The sequence below is a fragment of the Phasianus colchicus genome, chromosome 30, assembly GCF_987193195.1.
Source record: "Phasianus colchicus chromosome 30, bPhaCol1.hap1.1, whole genome shotgun sequence".
Lineage (NCBI taxonomy): Eukaryota > Metazoa > Chordata > Aves > Galliformes > Phasianidae > Phasianus > Phasianus colchicus.
The window spans coordinates 3,111,308-3,130,368 of record NC_143465.1 but is presented as its reverse complement, the minus strand read 5'-3'; the positions used below and the strand labels follow the sequence as shown (position 1 = coordinate 3,130,368).

The 19,061-nt window shown below is 62.1% G+C and overlaps 6 protein-coding genes across 14 annotated transcripts; 1 reads left to right on the top strand and 5 right to left on the bottom strand.

Annotated features, from left to right (window-relative positions):
* Positions 1–289: 289 nt before the first annotated feature.
* LOC116239571 (protein S100-A4-like) lies at positions 290–1,146 on the bottom strand. Of its 2 annotated transcripts, none has more exons than XM_031609690.2 (3): positions 1,012–1,146; positions 606–780; positions 290–531 (listed from the first exon to the last, which is right to left on the bottom strand). In XM_031609690.2, the coding sequence occupies exons 2-3, from the start codon at positions 744–746 to the stop codon at positions 367–369; spliced, it is 306 nt and encodes a 101-aa protein (XP_031465550.1). In that variant the 5' UTR covers positions 747–780; positions 1,012–1,146; the 3' UTR covers positions 290–366. The 2 variants fall into 2 exon arrangements, with proteins under 2 accessions (XP_031465550.1, XP_089983053.1); XM_090126927.1 differs by having other exon boundaries at positions 606–880; positions 1,012–1,037.
* A 650-nt stretch (positions 1,147–1,796) lies between these two features.
* On the bottom strand, positions 1,797–5,031 carry LOC116239572 (protein S100-A4-like). Of its 2 annotated transcripts, none has more exons than XM_090126928.1 (3): positions 3,482–5,031; positions 3,211–3,357; positions 1,797–2,762 (listed from the first exon to the last, which is right to left on the bottom strand). In XM_090126928.1, exons 2-3 carry the CDS (start codon positions 3,352–3,354, stop codon positions 2,604–2,606), a joined length of 303 nt encoding a protein of 100 aa, XP_089983054.1. In that variant the 5' UTR covers positions 3,355–3,357; positions 3,482–5,031; the 3' UTR covers positions 1,797–2,603. The 2 variants fall into 2 exon arrangements, with proteins under 2 accessions (XP_089983054.1, XP_089983055.1); XM_090126929.1 differs by having other exon boundaries at positions 4,740–5,031.
* A 109-nt stretch (positions 5,032–5,140) lies between these two features.
* On the bottom strand, positions 5,141–7,872 carry S100A16 (S100 calcium binding protein A16). 6 transcript variants are annotated; one of them, XM_031609699.2, is made up of 4 exons: positions 7,695–7,872; positions 7,440–7,599; positions 5,832–5,998; positions 5,144–5,739 (listed from the first exon to the last, which is right to left on the bottom strand). In XM_031609699.2, the coding sequence occupies exons 3-4, from the start codon at positions 5,982–5,984 to the stop codon at positions 5,575–5,577; spliced, it is 318 nt and encodes a 105-aa protein (XP_031465559.1). In that variant the 5' UTR covers positions 5,985–5,998; positions 7,440–7,599; positions 7,695–7,872; the 3' UTR covers positions 5,144–5,574. The 6 variants fall into 6 exon arrangements, with proteins under 6 accessions (XP_089983048.1, XP_089983051.1, XP_089983050.1 ...); XM_090126923.1 differs by having other exon boundaries at positions 7,699–7,767; XM_090126922.1 differs by lacking the exon at positions 7,440–7,599 and having other exon boundaries at positions 5,141–5,739; positions 7,699–7,858.
* Positions 7,873–9,906: 2,034 nt separating this feature from the next.
* On the bottom strand, positions 9,907–13,214 carry LOC116239566 (protein S100-A14). The gene is made up of 3 exons (XM_031609684.2): positions 11,986–13,214; positions 10,667–10,813; positions 9,907–10,582 (listed from the first exon to the last, which is right to left on the bottom strand). The coding sequence occupies exons 1-3, from the start codon at positions 12,016–12,018 to the stop codon at positions 10,463–10,465; spliced, it is 300 nt and encodes a 99-aa protein (XP_031465544.1). The 5' UTR covers positions 12,019–13,214; the 3' UTR covers positions 9,907–10,462.
* A 148-nt stretch (positions 13,215–13,362) lies between these two features.
* Positions 13,363–14,500, bottom strand: S100A13 (S100 calcium binding protein A13). Of its 2 annotated transcripts, none has more exons than XM_031609681.2 (3): positions 14,308–14,500; positions 13,879–14,055; positions 13,363–13,555 (listed from the first exon to the last, which is right to left on the bottom strand). In XM_031609681.2, the coding sequence occupies exons 1-3, from the start codon at positions 14,488–14,490 to the stop codon at positions 13,418–13,420; spliced, it is 498 nt and encodes a 165-aa protein (XP_031465541.2). In that variant the 5' UTR covers positions 14,491–14,500; the 3' UTR covers positions 13,363–13,417. The 2 variants fall into 2 exon arrangements, with proteins under 2 accessions (XP_031465541.2, XP_031465542.2); XM_031609682.2 differs by having other exon boundaries at positions 13,879–14,036; positions 14,308–14,483.
* A 1,736-nt stretch (positions 14,501–16,236) lies between these two features.
* Positions 16,237–18,554, top strand: S100A1 (S100 calcium binding protein A1). The gene is made up of 3 exons (XM_031609683.2): positions 16,237–16,456; positions 18,023–18,171; positions 18,252–18,554. Exons 1-3 carry the CDS (start codon positions 16,237–16,239, stop codon positions 18,393–18,395), a joined length of 513 nt encoding a protein of 170 aa, XP_031465543.2. The 3' UTR covers positions 18,396–18,554.
* Positions 18,555–19,061: the final 507 nt, after the last annotated feature.

The window sequence follows — 19,061 nt, the reverse complement described above, 5'->3', positions numbered from 1 at the left end:
GCCTGCGGGTGGCTCCTGTGCATGGGAATGGGCACACACGCAGCCCCAAGTCCAGACCCAGAAGTCCAGACCCTAAACTACAGACCCAAAACTCCAAACCCAAAAGTCCAACCCCAAAGTCCAGACCCTTAAGTCCAGACCCTAAAGTCCAGACCCCAAATCCACCCTTTTTGTTCTGTGTCACCTTTCAGCACCTGCCAAGCGCACGTGGAGGGGAAATGGAGACTTCCCATGCATGATAGCACACTGACCCCATACAAGAACCCCGCTTGCAGCTCACACAGAGGACTGGCTTTGGAGCAATCTTTATTGGAAGAGCATTCAGATTGCAGCGGGGGGTGACGCAGCCCAGCTGACCCCCCCTGCTCACTTCTTGCGCGGCATTTTATCGGGGTACTCCTGGAAGAAGTCGTTGCACATCACAGCCACGCAGGCCAGGAACGTGGCGTACTCATGGAAGTCCACCTCGCTGTCCCTGTTGCTGTCCAGGTTGTTCATCAGCTTCTGGAATCCGGCTTCATCCGTGCGTTTCTGAGCATGGGGATGGAGAGTTGGCACCGAGGGTCTCCACGAGACCCCCAGCCCCATCCCCACACCCCACTCACGCTGATGAAGCTGGGCAGCTCCCTGGTGAGCAGCTCCTTCAGCTCCGCTTTGCTCAGCTTGAACTTGTCCCCCTCCTTCCCCGAGTATTTGTGGAAGGTGGAGACCATCACGGCCAGCGCCTGCTCCAGGGGGCACGACATGGGGACACCGGGGGTCTGGGGGCACTGATGGCAGCTGAGGGCAGATCCCGGTGCACTGTCACACCCGTGCATCACCACGTCCCCCCATTCCCCCAAGCAGCGGGGCCGGGTGAGCAACCCCAAAAAAAGCAGTGCTGTAGAAGAGGGGGGAGGAGGGGGAGAATGGGCAGCAGCTGGCAGAGGGGAGCTCAGCCTCTGGTGCTTGTTGGGGGGGGGTTAACAGCATCTGGGGGGTGGCCAGAGAACTGTGGGCAAAGTGACTCACCAAGAGCTGGAGCACAGCGATCCAGGCAGGGTGGGTGAGGGCAAAGCACTGGGATGTGCTGCTTTATAGCCTCACCACCCCCCCTTAAGCCCCCCCGGACGGATGAGGAGGAACCAACACTGCGTTGGCCAGGCATTGGCTGATGGAGATGGAGAGGAACCCCCACGGGCAGCTCCAACTTCCCCCCCAGAGCCTCCTCCCATCTCAGCACAGGGATGGGTTGGGTCCAAAAAGGGAGAAAGTGCCCCTGGGGGGGGGTTGGATGAAGGGCATGGACTGATGGGGGGACGAAGCATTTGGCAGTGCCTGTCAGGGTGTCAGAGGAGGCACGAGCCCCAGCGGCATCGGTCCAAGCTGGGGGTTGGAGATTTCCTTTATTTTTTCTGTTTTTAACTCAAACCACCTGCGAGCCATTTCTGTTTCCCAACGCCCCGTTGTGTAACGTGGCTCTATTTTGGTGCCCGCGTGGCCCCGCACGTGGCCAGGAGCGTGAGGACCACGGAGCTGCTGTGGGATGGGGACCAGGGACACCAAACCCCACCAACACCACAACAAGTGTCCTGGGTGGGAATGAACAAAGCAAAATGTCTTTGGGCAAAAGAGACCCCCCAGGCTTGGAGCTCGTTAGGGAGCAGGTGCAACCTGGTGTTAATTACTGGGAGGGGTCAGAAGCACCTGGGGCTCCTTATTAAAGCTTATGGGATAGAGCAAGGCAAAGCTTAGAGTTGCTGGTGAGGATGGGGGAGGGTTTGGAGTGATGTGGGGAGAAGTTGTGGAAGGGGGGGGGTCTCCAGAAGGCTTTGGGGATGTGATGAGATGTGGGGTCTCTGTCAAAGCTTGGGGGCAAGAGGGGATTTGGGGTCTCCATGGGGGGTTGGAGATATGATGGGATGTGAGGTCTCCATGAGGATCTGGGGACATGATGGGATGTGGGGTCTCTATGAGGATTTGGGGACATGATGATGTTCAGGGTCTTACTGAGGGCTGTGCTAGGGGTGCTCTGCCCCGTGACAGAGTTGTGTTTTGTAGGTTTGGGGCCAGATGGGAGCAGCTACAGTTCTCCCTATGAACCAACCCTGACTAGCTGTGCTGGGGGGTGGGGGGAAGAGCAGCCCAGCTCTGCTCTGCACTGTGCATACTGGGAGCTGCCCCCAGCAAGATGGGGTTGGGGTCATCTCCTGCCCCCCAGGATGGGCCCATCCTCAGCTCCAGGGGCTGAGGGTCCCTCTGGGCACCCAGCAATGTTTCCTACCCCCCATGAGAGCACAGTGTGTGGGTTTGGCTGTGTTCCTTGCACAAATTGCTCGTTCCTGCCTGGTTCCCCACTCCCATGCTGAGATGGGGGGGGCTCAGTGTTCCGAGCTCATTGTGCCCCAAACCCTTCCTTAGGACAGCAGTGACATTTGGGGGGGGGGAGGGGAGAAGAGAGCGGATATCTCAGCGTTACACCCAGGGACAGATCTGAGCCTTTTCCAAAAGTGCCTCCGGGGGCTGCAGAGTGGAAAATCCCAGAGAGAGAGAGACAGACAGACGGAGGCGTGAGTCACACGTGAGGCTCTGGGAGGACTTTATTGCGCAGTGCTGCGTGGGATTCACTTCTTGCGGGGCCGTTGGGCATCACGGAAGAACTCGTTGTACCCCATGGCCACGCAGGCCAGGAAGCAGGCGTACTCCTTGAAGTCCACCTCGCTGTCCTTGTCGTGGTCCAGGTCGTTCATCAGGCGCCGGAACTCCCCCTCATCCATCTGCTTCTGTGGGGGCAGCAGGTTTGGGGTGTGGGAGATGGATGGAAGCCCCCAGCTCCCTCCGTTCTTATAGTGAGAGGAGGGTTTTTTTTCTTTTTTTTCTTCCAGCTGCCATCCCCCAAGGGAGGTGGCATTTAGGAGCTCTGCAGGCGCTGGGGCTGCACAGACACTTCATTCATAAGTTTTCCCCACTCTACCCCCCCTCTGCAATCAAACCATAGGCAGAAGGAAAAAAAAATGTGGGGAGAGAGAAGCACTGAAATGGGAGCATCGCTCTGCCGGTGTCATCTCAATACCCCACAGGTCTGTGTCTGCTCCAGCCCCAGGCATGGGGTCCATCCTCTGGTGGGCTATGGGGCAGCACGCAGCCCCCCCCCTCCTACCCCATGCACAGCCCCAGGACTGCTTTGCTCCCCCCAGGCTGTGGCTGTGACCTGTCCCTACGTGCACTTACAGTGCCGAAAGCGGGCAGCTCCCTGGTGAGCAGCTCCTTCAGCTCTGCTTTGCTCAGCTTGAACTTGTCCCCTTCCTTTCCCGAGTATTTGTGGAAGGTGGAGACCATCACAGCCAACGCCTGCTCCAAGGGACACGCCATCATCGCCTGCGTGGGGACACAGCAGGGTGACCATGGGAGACCCACCTGGATGGATGCGTGCCTTTTGGGGTGCGGAATCTGCTCCCCAAATTGCAGCTGTGGAGTAAATTGAGGGCAAAAAGGGACTCACCGGGGTCTATGCTGAGCAGGGACAGCAGGAGCCAGGGTGTCGGTGCCACTGTCACTGTGTGCTGGTGTTTATAGGGCAGTCGGGGGGGTGCAGCCCCTTGCCCCCGGCTGTTCCCAGCCCTAGGTTTCGCCCGCGCCCCATTTTTGCTCACTGAGCTGCATGATGCCATTAATGGAAGAGGGGGAGAGGGCTGGGGGTGAGCGTGGGGATGGGGCAGAAATCAGGCAGCAGCCCCTGTCCCGAGCTCAGCCACCATACTCAATGTGCTGGTAGTGGTTCCAGTGTCCCCAGCACCAACCAGTGCCCAGGGATGGGTGACAGTGGCAGCAGTCATTGCAGTGTGAGCTGAGGCAGAGTGAGATGCACAGCACAGGTGGGTATTGATGGGAACGTGTGCTTTAGGCACATGGGGAGCACTTTGCAGGGGTGTGAGCCCACTCCCAGCCCCAGAGCTGTGCTGGGAGTGGGGAAACACGCTGGTTGGGGGGGCAGCCCTGTTGTCCCTTTGCTCACCTATGGGCTGCTGGTGCTTGTCACCCTCAAGTGACAAGTGCTGGTGAGGGTGACAGTGGTGGTGGCCTATGCGCAGAGCCTTTGCTGTGTCTGGGTGCAGGGATGGGGGAGCTCTGGTGGTGTTCCCCACTCCTGCAGGGTCGGGTGTACATGGGGAGCACACATTTGGAGCTCTTCTTGGAGTCTCACAGTTTTTTGGAGCTGTGTTTACGGCAGTGTTTATCCCTGGGGCTGGGGGGGTCCCACAGACCCCAGATACGCTATGAGCAGACACAGGAGGATGGATACCCCCCCCCCGGGCCCCCAAGGAGAGGCAGGGTCTTTTTCTCCCCTCCCCTCCACCCACTAGCATCTCACTGTGCAGCACTGCTGAGCTGCTCGCAGGGACCGTAGGCTGTGGACCTCCATGGGGATGGGCGGGGGGTGCGCAACTTTACCGACCCCCTCCTTCCCAAGGGATGCGCACAGCTGACCTCCGCATGGACACGGGGACGGGAGGCACTGTCCCCTCACCGGACCCGGTGGGATGAGCATTCCGTAGCCCCTCTGCAGCGGGAAGGAGGCGTGGGTTTCCCCGCACCCGGCGGCCGCAGTTCCCGATCCCGCACAGCGGCTGCGCTGCGCCCGGCCCGGAGCAGCGCGGTGAGTCACGGCCCCGCCGCGCCCCGACGGGATTCCTGCGCACTGACTCAGCGCAGGCGGCTCCCACGGATCCCCCCCTCGCCCCTCCTCCCGCAAAACCCACCGGGATCCCCGGCGCAAAGCGGGAGGCTGCGTGGCGGTGGTGCGGAGCGGGCGGAATTCGGGATGGGTGGGAGCTCCCCCAGTGCGAAGTGCTGCCACCCCTTTGTGCTGGGGGATGTGGGGAGGCACGGGATGTCCCTGTGGGAACTCAGGGGACACCTCTGTGCTCGCTGGAGCCCGGGGGTCCCATTGGGGTACGCAGAGGTGGGGCTGCGGGATGGGTCACTTTGGGACCCGTATGGGGACTCCATACCGGGGCGCATCGTGGCTGCGCCCCACGGACACGGGCAGTGGTGACATCTTGTGGTGACACGCTGAGCGTCATTAGGGGACAGGGAAGACCCCTCCCCCCCGCGATGCTCCCATCCCCATCGCATTCACCATCCTCGCCGTGACCCCGCTGCTCCTCCAAATTTTATTGCTGCAATAAATAACTCGCGGCCACAGCCGGGAGCTCCCAGCCCCAGGGGTGGGCAGGGCAGACCTTCACCAGCCCCGGAGGGGACGGGGGGGGGTTGGGGGGTACCCCATGGAGACTCCAACACTTTGAGGAGGAGAGGGTGCTCTGAGGGCACAGGGGATGCTGGTTGGGGTGGGCTGAGAACGGACAGCATTTGTGTCCTATGTGAGGGGGAAGCCTTTCCCAGCGCTTCCAGCCCAGCTCTGGGGGGGGATGAGGGCAGGGATGGGGCAGGAGGAGTCTCCCGTGGTGACCTCGTGCCACTCTGCTCCGATGTTTGGGTCTGCGTGCCCCGGGCAGGAGGGGCACAAAGCAGAGGGGCCGTGGAGCAGCGGGAGTTGAGCTCGGGGTCTGGGGGGGGTTGGGCCCAGCCCAGCTACTTGGTGAGCTTGACGCTCTGCTCCTGCTGGCGGATGATGTGGGCGATGGGGCTGGCGATGCCACCTATCAAGGTCCAGTACTCCTCGAAGCTGATGCGCCCATCCTTGTTCTCATCCAGGTCGCAGATCAGCTTGTCGGCCGCACGCCTGTTCCCGGTGTCCTGCGGGGCAGAGTGAGATATTGGCACCGGGAACCCATGGGGGGGAGATGTGTGGGGACCCCAAAGCCGTCCCCGTGTCCCCCCAGCCTCACCGTCAGCATGTGGTTGAGCTCACAGCTCAGCATCTTGCGGAAATCCTTCTTGCTGATGCGCCGCGGCTTCCGGCAGCAGCAGCGGCTCGAATATTTGTCAAAGTTGTTCACCAGCACCTGGACGGCCCACTCCAGCTCCGTGCCCTCCGCCATCGCCCCAAGTTCACCTGCAGGATGGAGGGGAGTCAGGGCTGGGGCAGTTGCGGGGCTTCTGCTTGGGGAAACCCATAGGGAAGCACAGAGGTGGGTGCCCGGCTCCCTACGTGACCCCAAAAAAGCATTTTTTACCCCAAAAAGGCATTTTCCATCCCAAAGTTGAGCTCCCGGTGCCCTGTATCACCCCAAATGGCACTGCTCACCCCACCTGCCCCCCAGGGCGGCCGCCCCCGGCGCGTGGGATGGGGGTAATTATGGCACCGCAGTGCCCGGACCGCGGCGCCCGGTTCCCAGGGCTCATTAGGTTGGAATGGGGCAGGGAGTGGCAGGAATTACCGGCCGGCCCTCCTCTTGCTTCACGGCTCAGGAACACCCCGGCGGGGCTCTCGGTTGAGGCGTCACCCAAAATAGGTCTGGGCCACACGAGCCACGGGTTCCCCAACCCTACAGTCCTACCCTGTCCGTCCGCTGTGCCCCGCGGCCACCCCACACCGGGATTCCTTTCCCATGGAGCCCCTTCCTATGGATGTGCCCAATGGGCTGCTGCTGTCACGGGGTCCGGTGGCCACATCCCAGCAGGATGCACACAGGCAGGGACGGAAACGACGCCGTCCGGTCCCGGCTCCTTCCTGAGCAGGGATGGGGCTGAGCAAGGCACAGAGCTATGCTGTTTTTTGCAGTGCTGATTTGTGGGTCACAGTTGGAGCCACCCCATGGTGGATCGCTGCCATCCCAGTGCTCAAATCGCGCTCCAATTTCACCCCACATTTGCACCCATCTTCCCCATTTCGGCTCCATGCAGGGTTTGGAAGCATGTTGGGGTGGTGGCACAGGGCACGAGGTGCTCCCCATCGTGTCTCAGTGTGCTCATGAGCTGTCCCCACCCGTTTGTGGGGCCATTGAAGGGCCTGGTTCTGGCAGCAGGTTCTTCTGTGATCTGCAGCCCCCATTGACCTTCACCTCTGTCCTCTGCTCATCCTGTTAAACACCACCACAACTGCAGCAGTCCCAACCAAAGACCCCGCTGGGCCCCACTGCTCTGCTCCAACACTGATTCACAGCACTGTGCACCCCCAGAGCCACAGAACATCATCCCATTGTGGGGCACAGGGACCTCATTCCATGGTGAGATGGGGGGATATCATCCCACACCGGGACATGGGGATGTTGTTCCTGCACTGGGACATGGGTGGGTGAGACAGCGCTGATCTCCTGCCTGTTTCTGCCGCCATGATGATTCCCTTCTCTCCTCTCTCCTCTCCTCCTCCCAGGGCCCCATCCCACAGCCCCACAGACCCCCTGTGCTGAACTCCCCATCCGCTGCCCGACCCCGCATGCATGGAGCTGCCGAAGGGCTCGGGGAGGGGTTGGGGGGATTTCCACCCCACCTGCAACCACACGTTCTGGTGAGCGTTCCCCCCGCAGCACCCATCGCTGGGCGCAGCGCCTCACCTGTCCGCCCGTCCCGCTGTGTCTGTCTGTCCTCCTGTCGGCCGCGGAGCCGTGGGAGCAGTGCCGCCCGCTCGCCCTCACCTCGCGCCCATCCCGTGGGCCCGAGGGCTTTAAGGAGGCTCCCGCCCCTCCCTGACGTCCCAGGGCGTTCCCAGCTCACCTGGAAGCAGCCCCGATTGCAACACACCGCAGTGGGGCCGCTGAGCCCACCCCACGGGGCCAACCCGGGGTCCCCATCCCACCCCTTCCCCGTACCAACGTGGGGAGAGCCGCTCTCCCGACGGTCCTGCAGAAAATCTCCCAAAGGGCTTCAGGGTCTCCACCATTGGGGCACTGCTTAGCAGCAAAGAAGGAACGGAAACCACGTGCGGAGCTCGCAGCTGGAATTAGGGAACCAAAAGTGCTTGCCAAGAGGGTGCAGGATGCATGGGGGGTGGACGGCACTGCTGTCCCTGTGCGGAGTTCCCCTCTGCTGCGAGACGCTGACACAAAGGGCCAACGTGGCAGCGATGGGGTACGGCCCGGCCCAATGGAGGAAGGATCCGTGCTGCCCTTCCCCTTCCATGTGTGCACAGATGCTGAATCGCACCTACTCCCACCCCATGTGCGGGTACGGAATGCCCTCTTTGTGCCACAGATAGAATGGACCGTGACTCAATACTTGAGTTTGCACCCCTTGGCTGGGTGTCACCAACCCAGAACCGGCACCAAGGGGCAGAGATTCTGACCTTCCTCCCCCATCCCTTCCTTCTTTCTTTTCCTCTGCCCCCATTTTTCCTCTTTTTCTCACATAACCCACTGCACATCGCCGCTGTGTATCACCAGTAGGGTGCAGATGGGTGAACACACAGCATTGTGCACCGAGTGTGGCAGTGGGACACGAACACATAACCCATCCATTGGGGTCATTCCATCTCCACTCAGCCCGAGGGACTTTGGAAACGATCTGGTTGGGTTGGGACTCTCTGAACCCAAAGTGCTCATGGTGAAGGGTGCGCAGCCCTCCGCAGACACACGGGGACCGGCGATGCGCTGCAGGGCTGTGCCAGGAGCTCACAGCCATAATTAACCAGGCCAGCAAATTGCACCCCGCGTCGGCGCAGCGATGGCGCGGCGATCCAATGCGCAGATCAGATACGGAGACACCGGAGCTGCATATTTTGGGATGCAAAGAGGAGGTCACGGCGCCGGGCAGCAGACGCCCACGCTTCTTCCTCTGCTCCATGGGGACCTCTGCTTTTGGGGCACCAGCCCCGGAAAAGCATTGTGTGTCATCTCTGCTCCCCTCTGCCTGATCTCAGGTTGAGGAGGAGCGCAGTGCCGGTGCTGCAATCCCGTCGGGTGGGAGCCCTCCCCGGCCCCGCGGGCAGACAGCTCACTCTGAATCACAGCCCTCATTACCCCGTGCCGGGCCGATGTCACAACGCAGCCCGTATTTTTACAAGGCATCCAGGGTGTGTGCATGGAGGATCAGGGCCCATCACACGGCAGTTCCCAGACGCTGCTTTCGTCCCTGTGAGCTCCTCTTCCCCTGGACCCCCACCTCAGTGTGCCCCTGCAGTGCTCCTTAGGCTCACCCATTGCCCAGCCATGGGGCTGAGCTCCTCCTGCCCCAAACATCCTTATCAAGATGGTTCAAACCACAGGATCACCAACAGCGCATGACAGCAGTGGGGTCACCAAACCCAACTCCGGGGTCCCCCTCCCACCACAGAGCACCCCACAGCCCCTTATCCCCTTTCCCCCTCCCATCACCCCAACCATTTGACACATTTCCTGTCTCTAATTAAATGCACACCACACCTCTCGGCTTAATTTCCATGTATTTATTTCCAAGGCAGGAACAATAAATAGTCATTCGTGTTGTGAAATCCACCCCAAGGTGAGAGGAGACAGAGGGCGGCCGCGGCCGAGTCGTGGTGGCGGTGTCGGGAGGAGCCCCGGTCTGGCCCCGCTTTCATCACCTTTCTCCAGGTTTTGGGGTTTTTCATCCTTATTTTTATTCTCCCCAGAGCACAAAGTGCACACCAGTGCAGGTGTGGAGGTGGCACTCATCGGGTCCCCATCCCATCTCCATCCCAACCCTATCCCACTCCATCCTCATCCCCTTCCCAACCCCATCTCAACTCCATCCTCTTCCCTATCCCAACTCCATCCCATCCCAACCCATCCCCATTCCATTCTTATCCCATCCTCATCCCATCCCCATCCCACCCCCATCCACAGCCTCCTCCAGGACACAGAGCTCAGTGGGAACCGCCGCCCCATCCCAGATGGCATTTCACACAGAAATCCCAGCTCCTGTCCACTGACCCCACACCTTCCCAACCCCAGAAACACCAGAGCTCCCCAGCCCAGCACATGAGCACCATAGAGCCACACACGAACAGCTCAGGTGCTGCTGTTCCCATGGGGTCCCCACTGTGGGAACCACAGACGTGGGCACCGCGCACCGCAGCACCGTGCAGCGTCCCGTGCACGCTCACCCCATGCAGCCCTGTGCACACCTGCAGAGCCATGCACACCAGCAGCATTGCACACACACACGGGCAGCACCCCATGCACGTGCACACCCCCCGTTGCACCTCGCACCCTCGTGCTCTGCAGTGGGACGCGCAGCCCAGCAGCGCAGCCCCGTCCCTCCCTCTCCCTTTTTCCCATGACAGAGCAAGGCCGTCCCATTCCAGCTGTTGTTTTGTTCCATTTTTCCTTTATTAATTTATACAAAAACGGTTGCACGTGCCGCAAGCAGCTGACATCCCGCCACCGGCCCACCCCGAGCGCAGCCATCAGAGGGGGCACGGGGACCCCACACCCGTGCAGGGACTGCGGTCACCAGGATGGAGGGGGGGGGGGCAGAAAACACCCCCAAACCACTGACGGTGCCATCGGTGCTGATCCGGAGCCCCACATCGGAGGGGTTTGGGGGAAAGGAGCAAAGTCCCTCTCGCTGCGGCGCTGCGGGGCCGAGGAGCTCCTCGTGGCGCGGGGCCGAAGCGGCGCCTTCCCACCCCCCCCCGGCCCTACTTCCTCCGACAGCCCTTGGCTGCATCCCCCATCATGTCCCAGTACTCCCCGAACTCCAGTTTGGCCTCATCAGGGTCTCCCATGCACTCGATCTTCTCATCCAGGGGTCCAACGCACTGCGGAGAGGCAGAAAAACCATCAGAGCGATGACAAAGAGGTGGGGTCCCCAGTCCCCCTCCATCCCCGAGCTGTGCCCCCACCTTCCCCAAATGGGGCAGCTTCTGCACCACCAGCTCCCGCATCTCGTTGGGGGTCAGGTACTCCTTCTGCCCTTTCACAGCGTAGCAGTGGAACTGGTTGATGACGGTCTCGATGGCGCGCTCCACATCGGTGAGCTCCTGGCTGTCCTGCAGGGTGGGGATGGGGAGGGGGGTGTGAGGGAGTGAGGGGACCCCAGGAGGGAGGGGAAACCCCAGGAGGGATGTGGCAGACGTGTTAATGCTCTGTGCCACCGCCCTACACTGATGCAATGGGCCTTCCTTATGGATACAGCGGCCCTCCACACAGATGTGAGCCCCCACACAGATGTGAGCCCCCATACAGATGTGAGCCCCTACACACACAGGTGTGGGCTCCCATGTACTGCCCCCAGGTGCTGACCTCTCTATAGAGATCTGAGACCCTCATACAGCTGCGACGCCCCTTCACATCACTGTAGGACCCCCTGCACAGATGCAGGACCCCCCCCATCCCACTGCATGATCCCTCCATCCAAATGTGGGACCCCCCTACAGACGTAGGGCCCCCCATATAGATCCAGAACCCCATCCACCACGCTCTGCACGACCAAATACCCACACACTGCTCCCGTGACCCTTCACCCTCCCACAGGACCCCAGCACGACCCCCGGTGTCCCCGTCCCCCCCACCGCTCCCCGCCCCATCCCCAGGCGCACACCCCCGCGTGGGGCAGGACGGGTTCTTCCTCTCTTTGCACAAGTGGCAGTGGAGCTGTGAGTCAGTGCCCATCACGGGGCCACCCATCCCCACCCTACAGGGCTGCAGACCCTAATCCCAGTGGCGGGGGGGCAACTCCCCGACCCCTCTGCTAATTAGCAGGAGCTGCATTGGAAGGGAAACGAGGGTGATTCACGGGGTGCTGTGGTTTCCCTTCGAAACACCCCGAAACCACATCAGGCGATGGGGCCATTAGGGAGAAACCAGTCATCTTGGGAGCCCCCACCCCCCACCAAGGCCTCCACAGGTGCAGAGCACCCAGTGCCCCCCCAGGGGTGCAGGTGGGCACACGCTCATGTCCGAGGGGCACAGGGGGGCACTCTGCCATCCTCGGAGAGGCTGCACGGAGCTCCAAACCCCCAAACTTTCCCAGCACCGTCTGCCCAAATCCAAGAAATATCTCCAAATCCAAACTCATCCCGGGGGGAGACCCCAAATCCAAACTCATCCCGGGGGGTTGCACAGCTCAGAGCACCCCGAGCTCCGAGGGATGGGGACAAGATTGTCCCCCCACTACACCCCACAGCTCCCAGCCCTCCCAGTGCCGACGTCGCCCGCAGACCTTGCGCTTCTTGCGGCAGTTGCACTGGCCCATGCTGCTCCTCCTGTGGGGTCTTCAGTCCCTCTGCTCGGGGGGGTCTTGGGGTGCTGTTGGGGAGGAGAGAGCCGCGATCAGCGTTGGCTTTGGGGGAGCGTTCCCCTCCTTCGGAGTCGGGACGAGGAAGACGCCCTGGGATGCGCCGAGCTGCCGAAACACGTCCCAGGGGTGGGAGCGTCCCTGCAAGTCGTGGCAGAGCCGAGCGTGGGAGGGGGGGTGGTGGTGGTGGACCCCTGGGCATGGGGAACCCCCCCCCAGCTTGGGCCGGGCCACTTACCTGCTGCGAGGGCTGTCCCGGCTGTGCGCGCGCTGCGCTGTTGCAGGGTTTTATACTGGGGAGGTGTGAGTGGGAGCTCCCGGCACGGTGTGGTGCAAGGAGGCTCATTTGGGAGCCTGGCCTCCAGCCAGCGTGGGGCTGGGAAACGCCTCCTGCGCGGCCACACCGAGCGCTCCCCATCCGGCACGGCCATGCAGCACCGCGTGGGAACGGGAACCAGGTAGCAGACACCATGCACCGGGTACCATGCTTTGGGCACCAGGTACCAGGCACCATGCACCAGGTAGCATGCTATGGGCACCAGGTACCATGCATTGAATATTGGGTACCATGCAGCATGCACTGGGTAGTATGCACCATGCTATGGGCACCAGGTACCATGCAGCATGCACTGGGTAGCATGCACCATGCACTGGGCACCATGCTATGGGCACCAGGTACCATACACCATGCACTGGGTGCCATGCACTGAGCACCAGGTACCTTGCACCATGCACTGGGTACCATACTTTGGGCACCATGCACCAGGTAATATGGTATGGGCAACAGGTACCATGCATTGAGCATTGGGTACCATGCACCATGCACCAGGTAGCATGCTTTGAGCACCAGGTACCATGCACCATGCACCAAATACCATGCATTGAGCACTGGGTACCATGCACCATGCACCAGGTAGCATGCACCATGCACTGGGTCCCATCCCCAGGTGACCCCGCAGAGGTGGCCTGGAGGTGGCTGCCACCCACAGCATCACTGCTGAGCCCTGCAGTGCCATGGGTGCATCCTGCTGCTCTGTGTGACCCCGTTGTTGTGTCCATGGGATGCAGGTGGGACCCTGCAATCCAAATCAGCACAAAGGCAGTTTGGAGATGGCAGGATCTGCTCAAGAAATGTGTGGATGTGGCACTGAGGGACACGGCTGGTGGGCATGGCAGTGATAGGTTGGCAGTTGGATCGGATGATCTTGGAGGTCTCTTCCAACCTGAGTGTTTCTGTGGTTCTGTGGTGTGGGACCACAGGGCTGCTTGCATCGGGGGGCTCCACAAAGAATAGCAGCGATGTCCAGGCCCATGAAAACTTCTTTATTTTGCTTCATGAGCGTCCCCCCCATCCCCATCACTTCTTCCTCCCCTCCCTCTCCCTCCACAGGGCCCGGACCAACTCTCCCATCAGCTGCCAGAACTCTTCAAACGTCAGCTCCTGGTTGGTGCTCACATCCAGCATCCGCATCTGCTCCTCCAGAGAGGGGACATTCTAAAGGGAGGGCATGGGGACAGATGGCCATCACCACCAGGGAACACCTCTGTCCCCAAGTAGAGACCACACAAGGGGCAGCACCACAGCCCAGACTGAGGAAAGAGGAGGGGCGGATGGACAGATGGATGCTGTCAGCCCCCCCAGCACAGAAGCACACGGCCCCCCCCACCTGCAACACCTCAGCCCTTCCCAGACGCTTTCACTTTTGCTTTTCCACTCTCACAGATCCCCAGACACAGGGAACAGCCCCACAGCTCAGAGTGCCCCACAGAGACCTGGACCCCCACCGCCACCCCCAGCCCTCCGCAGCCCATCTTCACCTTCATCACATTGGGCAGCTGCAGCCGTAGCAGCTCCTGGAAGGCGGTGGCTGTCATTGTCCCCATCCGACCCTCCTTCTTCGTGTGGGAGACAAACACGGTGACGACGGTCTCGATGGCCATCTCCACTGGGGTCAGCTCAGCTGCAGCCATGGGGGCTATGGGGAGAGAAATGTCCTGGGAGGGGGAGGTGATGCCCAATGGGACGTGGGGACCCCCACCATTCCCAGCATAGGGTGCAGCGAGTTTGAGTGGCCTCAGCCCTGCAGAAGTGGGGGCTGCCCTTCCACACCGAGGGGATGAAGACCCCCCCACAGCCATCATGTGCCACGGGGAAGGGCAGCAGCTGACACCCGGAAGGGGACGGTGGCACCAAGGGGCCCCATGGCCACTGCTGGAGGGTGGGGATGGGGCGGTGATCCCACTTACCCCAGTCAGCTGCAGCCCCCTGCGGGGTCTTATAGTGGTGGATTGCAGTGCGTGGTCCCTCAACCCCGTGCAGGGCTTCCCGTTGGGTTTCCCGTTGCAGACACCGCCCAGCAGCAGCTTCCCGTCCCCTCCCCACACGGCAGCAGCTCTCCGTGCACAGCCAGCACCGGGCACTGGGGACATGGGATGGCTTATGGGTGAACCATGGGGTCCCAGGGCACACTCACTGCACTGAGCCACCCAGATCATTGTAGGGTGCAAGGTGTGTGCCCCCTCCCACCCCTTCCCCCAGTGCTTCCCAGGCTCTGCTTTGCTCTTATGGAAATGGGGACACATATGGGATGGGAACGCTGTCCCCCTTTGTCCCATTGATCCCATAACACCGCGGTTCATCCCGGCTGCAGAGCCGGGGCTGGGATCACCCTTCTCCAAGTGAGAGTTGTGACTCACCGCCGGCTGACATCACTCCTATTAATAGTGGGCTTTGTGAAAATTAATTAATCCAAATTAATTAGGAGGTTGGAACTGCCCAAGCACTCCTCTGTAATCGCGGTGTACGGCAGCCCCAGCACGGCTCCGCTGTGGCACAGCCATTCCCACGGCGCCCTGAGCCGTCCCCATGGCATAGCACTGGTGGCACGGGATGGAGGGGACACAGGGACCCTCCCCAGCAGCAGCACAGCAGCATCCCCTTAACTGCTGACCACCTCGGTCCCTACCAGGGCAGAGGTTTTTGGGGTGTCCCCAAAACAAGTGTGACAAGGACAGGGCGAGCAGCCCCACCACTGCTGTGTATGGATGCAGGGACGTCCCTCGGGGACCCCACAGCCACCCATTTTGGGGACCTGGAGCAGGGCAGTGTCACCAACCCTGACGCACTCTTTCCACCCATCCATGGGGACAGGGTGACTCCAGCAGCGGGCAGCCCATCCCCACCCTCACACCCGTCACACCAGCTCACGGGGCAGGAATTGCCTTCCTGCGCTCCATCCGGTCCGTCCCCATCCCGGGGTGACGGGGGGACGGGGACAGCCCTTCCGCTGAGCCCCACGTCAGGGGACCGAGATGGGAAACCGCTGGGGTGAGTCAGGCTCGGAAGGGACGGGGACAAATTGGGGGTGAGTCAGCGCCCCAAAGCCAGGCGGGCTGTGACTCGTCACCCCTGGAATTCGGGGTGCCAGGATGGGGTGAGGAGGGAGCGGACGCTGCATGGCCCCGGGAGGGGACATGTGGGGAGTGGTGGCCTCAGGGTCCCCAATGCTATCAGGACGAGTGAGCATCGCAGGGACTGCAGGTCCTGGGGTGAAAGCTTGGGGTCGGATGTAGGGTCGGTGCCCACCACCACACCCTGGTGCTGTCCCAGCCTGTCCTGCTCCGCCAGGGAGGGTCACTGCGGGCTGTGACACCGTCCCAAACTCATCGCCCACCCCATCCACTGAGGTGATGGAACAAGGCCACCAGACCACGTGCCACCGCCACGTCCCCAACCACGGCACAGCACACACCCAGCAGCTTCTCCTCTCCCAGACTCCAGGGATGGAAAAGCCTCTTCCAAGCTCCGGCGATGGATCGGAGAGACAAGATCAAGCCCAGCCACGGCACCAGCAACTGGAGCAACTGGTTTAGCTGGGTCAAAGTGGAGCACGGGAGTCGCAGAGGCTGAAACCTGTTCCAGGCTGTGTGTAAACCTCCTGGCACGTCCCTGGCTGCTCCCAGTTTGGTAAGAGATGTTCTGGGGAGCTGCCAGTGAGGACAGGCCGGGTGGCACCGCTGCGGTCCCATTCCTTGGACAGACCCCCTTCCGATGTGATTTAGGGTCGTGGCTCCAGCCCATCCCACCGCTCAGGGAACAGCCGAGCATTCCCTGCTCTCTGGAAGGTTTGGGGTTTGAGAAAAGTGGGGCAGAGCCCAACTGAGCTCGGCGCAGTGATGGGAGCTGTACGGCCACCACCTGGCTCCCATCACCCACCCGTGCCAAAGAGCTGCAGGGATGGGGGTTATTTTTACACCCGGGGAAATCCTGCAGCAGCTGTGCAGGCGATGCAGGGCCAGGGCCAGGCAGTCCCGGAAGGGGCGGCCGCATTCTGCCCACTGCTGAGACGGGGACGGAGGTGCCACCACCGCCAACCCCCCCACACCGACCTGCCACGTGAGTGACACTGGGGTCTGCTCCCCACGTTGGGCTGCGCACAGCCTTCCCCCAATGCCCTGGGCTCTGTTCCTGCCCCGTGCTGGCTGCTGGGTCCTAATGGAAAAAGGGAACGTGTCCTGGAGTGACGCAGTGCCGGTGCTTTCCCCCCAGACCACCCTCTCCATCCAGACCTCTGCATCCACACAGTTCAATCTGGGTTCCTCACCTCCATCCAGACCCCCTCTGTAGCCACCCCAGCTGTTCCAGCTGCAGGACAGCAGCAGAGCTCCCAGAATCCTGCAATTCACCCCAAATCCAAACCTCCCACCCCCCAGCTCTGCATCCCCAGGACAGGCTCAGGACCCCCACGGGATCAGGGCGGTACGGCTGGGGGGATGTTGGCTTTGGGGGTCCCCACACTGCAGCATTTCTCAACCACAGAGACAGGAAGTGCGGAAAGTGGAAACGGAGGGAGCAGGATATAATTAGCCCCAAATTAGGGTTGGAATCTGGGATAAAGAGTCCGGCACCACCCAGCTCTTGTGAAAACACCGCAGCCCAGCATCCAGCAGCCCCCTGCATCAGTGGCTGCCCCGCTTTGGGGGCTCAACACCACTCTGGGGAAGGGGGGAGGACACCCAGGGATGGGGAGGAGCAGCGGGCACGGCCGGGTGGCGCGGATGCTGGGTGGTAACGAGAGCCAGGATTATCAGCAAGGCCAGGAATCTGGTTTCTTTAGCCGTACCGTTGCTGAGGCAACCCTTGGGCAGGGATTGTGGGGCTTTTTTAATGGGACAAGGGCCTTTCTGTGAGCAGGGAGCGGGGGGACCGCGCTGCGTCACCCGATAGCCCCCGCCAGTTCCCCCCGCCGGCACCGAGGACACCGGATACCCGCACACATCAGCCACCAAGGAGGGATGGGGCCGGATCCATCCCGCAGCACAGTGCTGACAGATGGGGGATGCCCAATGGGTCACATTCGGGGTCACGGTCTGACCCAGAGCCGGCCCACCCCGTCCCCAGCATCCCACTGCTGCTCATCCCACGGGGCCGCAGAGGTGGCAAAAAAAGGATGTGTGAGGTTACAAGGGAGACACAGAGCACCCCAAAGCGCCCCATAAGCACTGCAAGGGCTGGAAGTGCTCCTCCAGGTGTGGGGTGAGCAGCGGGGCCAGAGGGGTGTCCTCACATCCCAACCCCAGCGAAGGCAGCGCGGGGCGTCCCAGCGGTGCCAGCCCGGCTGTCCAGCCCTGGTATCGGATCCTCCCGGAGGGAGGGGGCCTGGAGCTTATTTAACATCCCTGGGCAGCCCAGCCCAGCACTTGGCACGGCGGGGAGCTCAGGTGAGCGCCGGGTGACGGATGGACCACGGGAACCCACCGTGGTTTGACACCAGCGAGGGGGTTCGCAGCAGCAGCACCCCATTAAAAAGGGGGGAGGGGGGATGCGGGGCACCCCACAGCCTCGCCGATGGCGTTCTGCGTGGCATCTGGTTGGGGGGTGCGGGGCGGGCAGTGCTTGCAGGATGGGGCTGGGGGGAGAACTGCAGGGTTGGCCCTGTAACACAGCGGGTGCCTCCCGCAGCCGGAGCCATGGCATCGCAGCTGGAAGGAGCCATGGAGACCCTCATCAACGTCTTCCACCACTACTCGGGCAAAGAGGGGGATAAGTACAAGCTGAGCAAGAAGGAGCTGAAGGAGCTGCTGCAGAGCGAGCTGGGCTGCTTCCTGGAGGTAGGAACCGTGCTGGGGGAAACACGGGGCGTCCCAGCGGGCTGCCAGCCCCCAGGGCTCACCCCTGTCCCCCTCCCCAGACCCAGAAGGACACGGGGGCTGTGGAGAAGATCATGCAGGATCTGGACGAGAACGGCGACGGGGAGGTGGACTTCCAGGAGTACGTGGTTCTGGTGGCTGCCCTCACCGTGGCCTGCAACACTTTCTTCTGGGAGAACGCCTGAGCCGGGCTCCAGCCCCACAGCACCCAACCACGGCACCCCCAAAAGCAGAACCCCCCCCTCCCCCCACGCCCCCCCTGCCCACCCTTTGCTCCTCGTGCACCCGGGGGTCCCGCAGGGACCTGGCTAAGCAATAAAGGCATCGATCCCACCAGCAGCGTCGTGTCAGCTCCTTCATCCCCGGGGAAACGGGGGATGCCGGCTCTGGGCTCACCCACGGACCCACAGTGCTGGGGCTCAGCACCACTGGGGAGGTGACCCCGGCCCCGCGTGGGGGTTGGGCTGTGTGGGGGCTGCGGGGCGTCGTTCCCATGGAAACACGGCGCGGCACGGCGCCGGGCGGGGCGGGAGGAACCGGTTCTGATCCCGCACCGAGCAGCGCAGGGCCGCCAGCGCCATCATCTGCCAGGCCCGCGGCCTGCCTCGGAGCTTCGCAACGCCCACAGGCCCAACCGGGCGGCGGAGGCGGATGGAGGCACCGTGAGACGTTCCACGCGTCTCGGCCCAACCGCACCGCGCTGCCCCGACCCGCCGCGCAGCTCAGCGTCCCGCACGGCGCCACGCACGTGCGCAGCTAGGCCGCGGCCGGAGCCCCGCCCACCCTAACCAAAGTCCCGCCCACCGCGCATTGATTGACCAATGGCAGAGAAGGACGGCTATCGCGTCCGC